Source organism: Phytophthora infestans, genomic scaffold, assembly GCF_000142945.1.
Source record: "Phytophthora infestans T30-4 supercont1.64 genomic scaffold, whole genome shotgun sequence".
NCBI classification, from domain to species: domain Eukaryota; phylum Oomycota; class Peronosporomycetes; order Peronosporales; family Peronosporaceae; genus Phytophthora; species Phytophthora infestans.
The window spans coordinates 365,256-376,910 of NW_003303695.1; the positions used below are offsets into that span (position 1 = coordinate 365,256).

Genomic DNA, 11,655 nt, shown 5'->3' on the forward strand with positions numbered 1-11,655 from the left:
GTACCTGGTGTCCGCAAGAGTGACCGGTCACTCTTTATGTAACCTGTGGTACACTGGATTGTACCCCGTTACATCTTGAGGCTAATAAATTAGACGCAATTGTCGTTTTTTAAAAAAAAAATCTTTGTAAACAAATCAATACCCCCGGGGGCACAAATCTGCCGCAGGTGTCCCCTTCAAATTTACGTCATTCCGTTTTAACCGCCAACACGCAATGTCAGGCTCGCCACAAGTGGTTCCGTGCGGCTCGTACGATATCGTACTGGGCTCGTCGCTGCTGCAGTCGCGCTTCGTCGCTGAGGATCTGCTGCAGCGTCTGCCGACCACTTCCACTTTCGTTATCCTCACGGATGCCAACGTCGGACCGCTCTACGCCGAGCCCCTGCGCGCGCAATTGGCCGAGCTGCTTCAGATCCAGGGAAACGCCGCGCGCCGTGTGTTGTTGCATGCTGTTCCTGCTGGCGAAGCATCGAAATGCCGCGAGATGAAGGCGAAGATCGAGGACGAGGTTTTGTTCCCCAAGCGCTGCCACCGTGACACCTGTGTAGTGGCCGTGGGTGGGGGTGTCGTGGGAGATTTGGCTGGCTACGTGGCCTCCACCTACATGCGCGGCGTGCCTTTTGTGCAGGTGCCAACGTCGTTACTTGCCTGCGTGGACTCGAGTATCGGTGGCAAGACAGGCATCGATGTAGAGGCCGGCAAGAACCTGCTGGGTGCCTTTCACATGCCTCAACGCGTCTACATCGACCTGAACGTGCTGCATACATTGCCGAAACGCGAACTCATCAATGGCATGGGTGAAGTTATCAAGTCTGGCGCCATATTCGATGCCGAACTCTTCGAGCTGCTCGAGAACTCGGCCGAGACCATCCTCTCGCTCTCGGATATGGACATCGTCCAGCGCGTTGTGGCGCTTACTGTGCAGGTCAAGGCCACAGTCGTGACCCAAGACACAAAGGAGATGGGTCTGCGCGCTATCCTCAACTTCGGCCACAGTATCGGCCACGGCATCGAGGCGCTGCTACAGCCCGAGTATCTGCACGGCGAGTGCGTCTCTATGGGCTGCATCAAAGAGGCCGAGATCGCTCGTGGCATGGGTATCTGCACCTCGGCCACAGTGGGTCGTCTACGTCGCTGTCTTGCTGCTTATGGACTCCCCGTGCGCGTGCCGGACCACGTAGCGACACGTGACGTCCTAGTGAAGATGGAGGTCGACAAAAAGAACAGTCAGGGCGTCAAGAAGATTGTGTTGCTGGAAGAGATCGGCAAGGTACTGGCCAACCCGTACGCGCGTGCCGTGAAGGACAATCAGATTGAACTTGTACTGGAGAAGCAAGTTCGTATGTTGCCTGGGGCCAAGGCCAACGGTACTATCCGCGTGCCTGGATCCAAGTCCATCTCGAACCGCGTGCTGCTCATGGCTGCTCTTGGCGAAGGCTCGTGCCGCATTACGGGCCTTCTGCACTCGGACGACACTCAGGTCATGATGAACGCGCTGCAGAAGGTCGGAGCCAAGTTCTCGTGGGAAGATAACGGCGCTGTGCTGGTCGTGGAGGGAACCGCTGGAAAGTTTGCCACTGTGGCGGATGGTGAGGAGATTTACCTCAGCAACGCTGGGACGGCGGCACGTTTCCTCACGAGTGCGATGACGCTGGTCCCGAGTGAAAACGACGGCACGGTGGTCGTGACAGGCAACTACCGCATGAAGGAGCGACCGATTGCTTCGCTGGTGGATGCCCTGCGAGGCAATGGTTGCGACATTTCGTACTTGGAGAATGAGGGCTGTCCGCCTCTGGCGATCCGCGGCTCCGGTCTGCGTGGTGGCGCTGTGCGTCTGGCGGCCAAAGTCAGCAGCCAGTACGTGTCTTCTGTGCTGATCAGTGCGCCGTACGCCAAGGAGCCGCTCGTGCTGGAGCTAGAAGAGAAGGAACCCACTTCGCTGCCGTACATTTTGATGACCACGCAACTCATGAAGCAGTTTGGCATCCCGGTGGAAACGCTTGCCCCGAATCGCTACCGTGTGCCGTGCGGAGTGTACCAAAATCCGAAGGAAGTGTCTGTAGAAGTGGATGCGTCGTCAGCCACGTACCCACTGGCATTCGCTGCTATCACAGGCGGACAGGTGACGGTGGAGGCTTTGGGAAACACCAGTCTCCAGGGAGATGCTGCCTTTCACACTTTACTGCGCTCAATGGGGTGCACCACGACCCAAGACGCCACGTCGACGACGGTCACGGGTCCACAGGATGGCACACCGCTGAAGGCCGTGGAGATCGACATGGAGACGATGACTGACGCTTTCATGACTGCTGTCGCTCTCGCCGCAGTGGCCGATGGCACGACCAAGATCACTGGCATTGCGAACCAGCGTGTGAAGGAGTGCAACCGCATTGAGGTCATGGTGACGGAGCTGAGTAAGATTGGCGTGGAGTGTGGTGAGCTACCTGATGGCATCTGGATCAAGGGTACTGCAGGCAAGACTGAGCACCTGAAGAAGGTCTCGATTGCGTGCCACAACGACCACCGTATCGCCATGAGCTTTGCCGTTCTCGGCTCCGTGGTGGACAACATTATCATCACGGACAAGGAATGCACAGACAAGACGTACCCGGAGTTCTGGGACCACGTGCAGATGCATCTTGGCCTTCAAGTGGCTCCTGTTGTCGAGGAGAAGATCAACAACACTGACGCTGCAACCTCGATCCCTGGTGTGTTTGTGATTGGTATGCGTGGGGCTGGCAAGAGCTCATTGGCGAAGGCTGCGTCTGCTGCACTGAAGCTGGACCTGCTGGACACGGACAAGGTGCTGGAGAAGGAGTTCGGTGAGTCCATTGCAGACTTTGTCGCTCGCCACAATCACACGTGGGAAGCTTTCCGCGAGAAACAGAAGGAACTTTTGCTACGTTTGATTGCGAACCCTCCGCCTGCTTCCATTATTTCTTGCGGTGGCGGCGTTGTGGAGACTCCAGAGATCGTGGACGCGCTTGAAAAGTACCCGTACGTGGTCCACGTGCAGCGCGCCATGAAGGATGTTCTGGCTTACTTGGACTCAGTGGAGGAATCACACCGCCCTTCACTCGGAGACAGCCACGCAAACGTTTGGGCACGACGGGAGCCTCTCTACCAACGCAGCTCAACATTTGAGTTCGTTGTGAACGCTGGAGACGTGGACTACCCGCGCATCGACCGCGACTTTGTGCGTTTCCTTTCGGTCGTTATTCCGGGTCTGCCTACGAGCTTCGATTACCGCTCGTCGTGCCGTTCGGACACGTTCTTCTTGTCGCTGACGTTCCCCGATTTGAACGATGCTCACTCGCTCATCGACGACATCTCCAAGGGTGCAGATGCGTTGGAGCTACGTGTGGATCTACTGAAATACGCGGAGGACACGAAGTTCGTGGCTGCTCAAGTGGCGCTTCTTCGTTCGCTTTCTACTCTTCCTATCATCTTCACGGTGCGGTCGAAGGTCCAGGGTGGCGCTTTCCCCGATGGCGAGGAACATGAGAAGAAGATGTTCGAGCTGCTTCAACTGGGGGTTCGTTTGGGTTGCGAGTTCGTTGACATGGAGACGTGCTGGTCTCGTAAGGCACGCGAGCAGTTGCTGGCTCACCGTCACCGCTCTGCCATTATTTCGTCCTTTCACGCCGTCCAGAAGCCGACGTCCGAAGCGGAAGCTAAGGCGATTTTCCGTGAGTGCTACTCGCAGGGCAGAGTCCAGATCGTCAAGGTGGTGGTCAAGGCTTATTCTCCTGTCGATGCACTCATGGTCGATCGTGTGGCGAAGGACTTTGCGAGTGCGTGGCAGCAGCACATGCCGATCATTTCGTTGTGCACGACTGAGGCTGGCAAGTTGACTCGTGTTCTGAACCGGACGCTGACGCCTGTGACGCATCCACTACTGCCTGCTGCTGCAGCGCCAGGCCAACTCTCTATCGAGGAGATCATGACTCTGCGCAAACAGCTTGGACTTCTCCCAGGTATCTAATTTCGAAGACCTCATGAGCTCCGATAATGCGCATCGATCTCACTACTCTTCCTCTTGCCTTTTGTCTGTTGCTGTTCCATCAGCGCGCGAGTTCTTCTTGTTTGGGTCCCCGATCCAGAAATCGCCGTCGCCTGCGATGCACAATGCTGGATTCGAGTCCACCTCGCTGGCCTCGCTCTTCACTTACGGTCTGCACGACACCACGGACGTGGTGGAGATTGTGAAGCGCATGCAAGTGCCGAACACGAACTTCGGCGGGGGCTCCGTCACGATTCCTTTCAAGGTGGACATCATGGAGCACCTGGACGAGTTGTCACCAGCTGCACGAGCCATTGGCGCAGTGAACACGGTCATGCGTCAAGACCGCAATGGATCGCCGTACTGGAAGGGCGACAACACGGACTGGCTGGGTATTCTACGCCCCATCACCAAGCGGCTGGCCACGCTCAGTGTCAAGAAACCTGCTCATGAATTGACGGCACTTGTGGTTGGCGCTGGTGGCACGTCCATGGCGGCGTCGTACGCGATGCGTCAGTTGGGTGTAGGCAAGTTGTTCGTCTTCAACCGTACATTGAACAAGGCTCAGGCTGTGGCTGCCCGCTTCGAGGCCGAGGCATTGTCAGAGCTAACGCCCGAGACACTTGCTCGGGTCGATGTGGTTGTTGGCACGATCCCGGCACAGGCAGGTTTCCAGCTACCTGACCACCTCGTGGCTGCACGCGCAGACGGCAGCAAGGTAGTGGTGCTGGACGCGGCCTACATGCCTCCTGTCACGCCCATGCTAGCACACGCCCATGCAGCGGGAGGTGTGTTGTGCATCCAGGGCTATGAAATGTTATACGAGCAGGGCATCGAGCAGTTCTATCGCTGGCACAAGGCGACGCAGGTGTGGACTGTGAACGAGGAGGCGATCAAGGAAGCTTGCCGTCAGCACGTGCCCGTGGATCAGCGACTCTCCGAAGCCTGAGTAAACAAGACTCCATAGCGGACAAGCTAACCGTAAGAGAAAGGAATCGAGGGCCTCGCACATTATCCGATCCACTAACTAGGATACGACGGCACACTATCCGAGAGTCTTGTGTTGCTGTTTATTTGGCATCCACGGCGAGTCTCTTGGAGCGCCATACAATCATCGTGGCGCCTGCACAGGCTAAAGCCGCACCCGCATAGTGTGCTGGGATGGAGATGTAGCAGCCGTTGGTTTCCATGTTGGCAAGGGCCTACCAGTAGCAAGCAGCCCCAAATAAAAACACACACACAAATTAAAGGATAGAGAATAAACGGAATGGACTGCAACGATCACCTACCGACAGGGCGACACCCATGTGAATGACGAACACGGCTCCTACTGCCAGCGCGGACCGTTTACGATACCCGTCGAAGGCGACGACCATTAGAGCCACATCCAGTGCCGTGAGTGCCAGCGTTGAGATGGCAGCTGAAAAGATGAGCGGGATGCTCTCGCAAGAGGCCGAGAAGGCGGCACCACGCGAGCCTGTGGACGACCCCACGAGGCTGCCAAACATCAGCAGCGCGTGCATGACGGAGAAGCCTACGCCGCCTGCAAGTGACGACGTGATGTCATTGAGCGGTAGCTGGTGCGAGGACGTCGTTACCCGCTTGACGGCCTGCTCTGTGCGTGTGTAGAGGTAGAAGAAGAGCAAGCGGAATGCTTCCTGAATTACGACACCCACGGGAACTGTAGCCGACAGCGACGTTTTGAGGGGAGGGATGATCTGCCAAAGTGTCGCCGTCACGAGGATGGCAACGAGCCACACGAAGGCGCCACTCAACGCCAGAATCACCAGCTGTGCACGCTTAGCTACCACCACGAAGAAGAGCGCTGCGAGCGGACCGATGCCCACGAGGATGCAGCCGAAAAATAGCGGCCAGTTCACGAGGCCGTCGTGCAAAGCCATGCCGGTATTATACTGAGCTGGCTTTTAATACCACAAAGCTACTGTAAAAGCTAAGTCCCTTTCGTTTTAGAATCCCCCCACTTGAAACATTATCACCTTCTAGAAGTCCCCGCCCAGTACTGAATTAAGTTATGTGAGCCAATATTCATTCCTGTCGGGCTCCAGCCGCGCAAAAACACACTGGCAGAAATTATTGACGAATGCAAGGACCGCATGAACTCACGTTGGGCGGCAACGTTAAGCCACAAACGCGCGAAATAATGATCGCGCGTGGGAGACTGTTGTGCCGCCATGAATTCGGCGCAGCTATCGCAGTTGTTTTCTGGGCGCTGACCGTCATGAGCTCTACAGCCCTGAGTTTCCCCGCCTCCTTGCTTATGAAGAGTTCGAAGAGGTTGTGGACGAGGTGCTGAACTCCGGTTCTCAGGACCGCGATGAGTTCTTGTAGAAACGCTAACGAGGTTAACAATGCTGTAACGGGGTACAATCCGGTGTACCCCAGGCTACATAAAGAGTGACCCATCACTCTTGTGGACACCTGGTACACGGTACCAGGTGCTCTAGGAGCCAGTTAGGGCATGACTACTTAGCTCCACTATAGGTAACCTCTAGTTTGTAAAGGATCAACGCTAAGCTTACTTATAAATACATCAGTCTTACATCTCCAAGTAGCAAACCGTTCCCTTTGAGGCCGGGAACACGTGGACTAACGTTCACTCGGGTAGTTAATACCCATAAGCACTTCCTCTGTGCAAGATGCTGTGTGACCCCGTCACACTTGGTAGCACTCGTAGTCAATCCTACACCTTCGCGGGTAGATTGAAGTGCCTGAATCCTCTGTGCGTTCAACGTTTGAGCCACGATGAACCGAAGTGAGTTTCCTCGCTTGAACGACTCACAGCACGAGTATGTTCGGAAGATAAGATGCATCTTTGGATAAGATGTCCTCCGCACCTTGGCGGCGGCGACGCGTGCCGATCAACACGAGCGCGTGGCCGCGTTTAAGACGTACGAGCGTGGTCTCATCGCTCACGTTCGCGGGACCGTGACGGCCTCGGTGGCCGCTCTCCGTGCAACCAGGCCTAAACCGATAAGGCTGGAGGTCCCCGCGTTTGAGGGGAAGGAAGGAGATAACCTTCACTTCTGGGTCCGTGAGGTGGAGATCGTCATGAAGGCGGGTCTCATCTCGGACGAGCCACTTCGGGTGGCTTTTGCCGTGTCCAATCTTGGTGGACATGCCAAGCACTGGACACACACCAGGGAGACGACATCTCCTGGATGCTTTGCATCCTGGGCTCAGCTGTGTGAACAGCTTCGAGCCGCATTCCTATTGGCGAACGACGAGTTCCGCCAGCGCTCACGCTTTCTCGCGTGTAAGCAAGGTAAACGTGATCTGCAGGAGTACGTGCAATAGATGCGCACGTTGGTGGCATCTCTGGCAGGGAATCCTCTGCCTGAAGACATCAAGACAACAGTCTTCATGGACGACCTGAAGGTCGGTCCTGCTCGCACCCAGCTATTCCGGGTGCAATCGACAACTATGGAGGAGGCGATTCGAATCGCCCTCCAAGAAGAGTACAGCCACAAATAGGATGGTGCTCCTCGGGAAGAGGAGCATCGCCACAATGAGGTTGGCGTTCCTCGGGAGGCGGAGCATCGCAACAATGACGATGTTGCTCCTGATGTCACGCAGCCCGTTGATACCGGTGCGTACAGCGAGCTGAACCCATGGACTTGAGCTCAGCCGAGAGCTTGGTCCGCTGCTACGGATGCGGCGGACATGGACACTACCAGCGTGTGTGTCCCTCGCCAGGCCTCGGGAAGAAGACAGCTCAGCGACCCCATGTCCGGCGGTGGAGGCCACGGCCAGGTGGACGAATACTCCCCGGCCACCTGTAGAGGCGGTATGTCCTACTGAAGAGCGCTAAGCCTTCATGATGGGTGGGCAGGTTGTGCGCACCACGGGGCTTAGCCTAATAAGACGCAGTTCTCTCAGACCGGTAAAGGGCAGTGATGGGCTGCTGGTAGTACACTCGGCCTACGGGGGGGGGTATGGTACCCCTTGAACGTTTGATGGGTTCTGGGGCGTTGAACCGCTGCCGGAACGTCGCTTGGCATAGCGACACCCGACTGCACTCTTCGGTAAGGGGCGGTCGCTGGTGTTGCAAAGGGTACGGAATGTAGTCGCTGAAGCGGTCAACGACCTTCGTAACGTACTTTTGTTGGTGGATAAATATCGTTCGATTCTTGCGGTCACGTTGAATGGGCCAGCCGGGTAAGTACTTCACCTCCCCTAAATCTGACATGGAAAATCGCTTTTTCAGGGCTGATTTCAGCTCATTGACGAGTGCTGGTGTTGGCGCAATGATCAGTAAGTCATCGACGTACACTGCAATGTAATAGGTGATGTCACCAATTGTGCGTCGAAACACACATCCATCTTTAATAGGTTTCAGGAACCGAAGCCTCTCTTGGAAGACTAGGCTGGCTGCTTACGGAGAGTTTAGCCTATCACAATGGCTTGGCACGCGCCAGTCATGGTATTGTAGATACGCGACGTGCCGTCTGCCGACGCTGTCACGAGTTTAGAGCCCGTACTATTGAAGCTCACGTCCAGGATCTCGTCATTGTGGCCTCGAAGTGCAGTGAGCAAGAGAAAGGTGCGATGAAATCGATTCCGTATCGCCAAGCCGTAGGCAGTATCACGTACTTTATGGTCGGCACTCGACCCGACATGGCTTTTTACATGCGAGAGGTCAGCCAATTCCTAGCGAATATAGAGATGGGTCACTGGAAAGCAGTCATCCGTGGTCTAAAGTGTCTATCCGGAACGAAAGAATACGGTCTTCTTCTGGGAGACTCGACCGATGTTACCTCAGAAAACCTAGCCGATCAACTGATGGTCTACAGTGACTCTGACTACGTCAACTGTCCCGACACGAGACGCTCCGTTGGAGGATACGTGACAATGCTTACAGGCAGTCCTATCTCATGGCTTTCGCGAAAGCATCATACTGTAGTTCTCTCTACAACAAAGGCAGAATATATCGCCCTATGCCACTGCATGCAAGAGATGATATTCCTCAAACTTTTCCTCAAAGAACTTAGCTTTGTTACACCGCAGGCTAACAGGATAATCAGAGCTACATTAAAATCGGCTACAACCCCGAGCTTCAAAGACGATCAAAACTTATACAAGTACGATACTGTTTCGTACAAGAAAAAGTAGAGCGGCATGACTTCAACGTCACCTACTGCAATACGAAAGAAATGATACCTGATATCTTTACTAAAGCTTTAGACAAGCACCAGTTCAGAGAACTAAGGGCCAAGCTCAGGATGAAATCCCTAAAGTAGAATTCGGTCACTCAGTATAGAAATACACTGATAATACAAGCACATGAAGCGTGTCTATATTCAGCATTCTTTTTAGATTTTTTCCCACTGGGTTTATCGTTTTTGCTCGCACAAGGTTTTCCCTCATTGAGGTTTCCCTGGTCAAGTACCGAATTATCTAGAAACAAGAATTTACAGATAATAATCCATGCATCACAACAAATTTGCTGGGAAAGTTCATTATCAGTTAAGCAAACCCGCGGAAATCCTACTGACTCCTATCTTTTAATTCTGCGTGCAGACAATATGTGGACGAACAAATGCATAGAAATCAATCGAATCCTCTGCTGACTCAACAGGCTTACCGTCCTTCAAATCGTAGATAAACCGGTCCTTACCTTGGACTGTAAGAACAAAAGCATGCCCAACGTTTTTATGGTTGTAAGCAGCAACAACGTAGACACCATTTTTGAGCATGATCTCATTGAGCACACGAACACCAAGTCGACCAGAAACCGCGAAACTATCCAAAGCAATGGCTCTGTAAATGAAGTCACGGCCAGCATCACGTAACCTTCCACGACGTCCCTTTCGTTAAGTCCTCTCCACGTGAGGTCCTCTGGGGCTCCACAAAGTCGTCAATGTCCTTCTTTGTCACGATATCCGGACGACAGGTTAATTCCGCTGCACGTTTCAACGTGTGAAAATGCAGAGTCCTTCCATGTCTGCACCGATAGCATTCTTGCCAAACTCATCGGTTGGCCAAATTAGCGAAGGTTTTGACTTCAGAAGCTTTCCACCTGTCCACCAACTCAATCTCTTTACGGGAGTTAGTGGCAAGCAGCTGAGCACGGGGTCCCCACGTCCTTTGGTAGTACCGCCTTTTCCTGATGAAAAGGTTAACTCACAGCACTTGGTAGTTGTATTTCAGTAGCGTGTCACCACGCCTGTCATTTTTTCGAGCGATCTGCCACGTCTCTTTAGTTGATGCGTAGTTTGCGGTGACAGTCAATTTTGACCGCTTGTAATTCCTGCCATAGATACGCCAGTACATCTCACAGTCACTGTCACTATCAGCATTTGTGTCACTAGACACATTGTCGGTGTCAGAATTTGTCGATTTTGTAGTCTCAGTGTGACAAATGAAATCATCATTAAATTTTCCCACTTTAGTGACATCTGATGGAATGGTGGCCACGTGTGCTCGAGAAGCCTCCTCCTCCTCCAGCGTGGCGATGAGTACTGGCGCAAGCTGCTGTGCTGTCCGCAACGCCCACTTATTCTTCTCCCTCATAGAATCACTCTTTGCAACTCGAAAGGGCTCTGTGTCCACGGAAAGAGCCTCTACCGATGCTAATATAGCGATTGAACCTTCTGGCGTAGCTTCAGAAGCTGGTTGCCCAGTCTCAGAGCCTGCTTCAGCCTCTGGAACGGCCTGAGATGGTGTAGTGCACGATGCACGGTCGCGGTGTGCGTGGCAGCAGCTCGAGCAGCCTCTCGTGCCTTCTTTCGAGCACGCAGTCTGTTGTGGTTTTCTTCTTTCTCTTCGTCATGCGTGAGGGAGCCTGCTTCGTAGCAGTGGCAGGTAAAGACGGCACGTTGGGCTTCATCCTTGAGCTCCTACCAGGCGTTTCACTTGTTGTCCTTCTTCCGTTGCAGAAAACGCCAGGGCAAAGTCGGATCGGCTTGCCTAAGCGACTTCCTTGGCGGCGTTTCAAGGACTGAGTAAATGTCCTTTAAGAAAAGTTTTACCTCTGTTATAACATAGAATTGTCAGTTTAATAAAATATGTTCAGAGGCAGGGAGTAGCCTCTAAACAGTATGATTACCTTGAAAGAATCTCTCTTATACAATATAATGAGATTTAGGATGTCCTTCTTAAGCTGTTATGACTGGCTTAAGCTATTTCAACACTAATGGCTGATGTGCAGCTACTAGTGGCTTCCTAAGATTAATAAAGTGTTCACTTCGTCTTTTGACGCCTACAAGAAACTTCTTCTTCTTCTTCTCGACCTGCCTACCGAGCTATCCCCACCGTTGACCACTCGGATGACAGCTTCCTAATAATCACTGCAGCGGTTTACCGGGTGTCTCTCACTGGTTTCCTTGTGTCCGGTCGCGGTGAGATGCCACTTTGCCACGGCTGATCTTTTCCACGAAAGGTCCATGCTCTCCTGACTTCGTAGCAAGTGTCGTGTCCTTGGATTAGCCATAAATTTGCGTGTTTATTCCTCTGCGTTGTGCACGCTATTTAAATCGAGGCCAGTCTGACACCACCCATTTGTTTAGGGGTGAGCAATAGGCTCGATATTATTTTGTGCATCGACAGCCTCATCAGTGTTTAGCGAGTGCTGCCAAAAAACCGTTTCTGTATATTGCGGATCTGCTTCTCTGCCCAGTCGGGCTTTTTAAATA

The 11,655-nt window shown here is 53.5% G+C and overlaps 2 protein-coding genes across 2 annotated transcripts; one reads left to right on the forward strand and one right to left on the reverse strand.

Moving 5' to 3' along the window:
• Window positions 1–214: 214 nt before the first annotated feature.
• PITG_17925 (pentafunctional AROM polypeptide, putative) lies at window positions 215–4,952 on the forward strand (the record flags this gene model as incomplete). Its single annotated transcript, XM_002896206.1, has 2 exons — window positions 215–3,977; window positions 4,069–4,952. The coding sequence occupies 2 exons, from the start codon at window positions 215–217 to the stop codon at window positions 4,950–4,952; spliced, it is 4,647 nt and encodes a 1,548-aa protein (XP_002896252.1).
• A 121-nt stretch (window positions 4,953–5,073) lies between these two features.
• On the reverse strand, window positions 5,074–5,904 carry PITG_17926 (uncharacterized protein; the record flags this gene model as incomplete). Its single annotated transcript, XM_002896207.1, has 2 exons — window positions 5,074–5,205; window positions 5,293–5,904. The coding sequence occupies 2 exons, from the start codon at window positions 5,902–5,904 to the stop codon at window positions 5,074–5,076; spliced, it is 744 nt and encodes a 247-aa protein (XP_002896253.1).
• Between the last annotated feature and the right edge of the window lie 5,751 nt (window positions 5,905–11,655).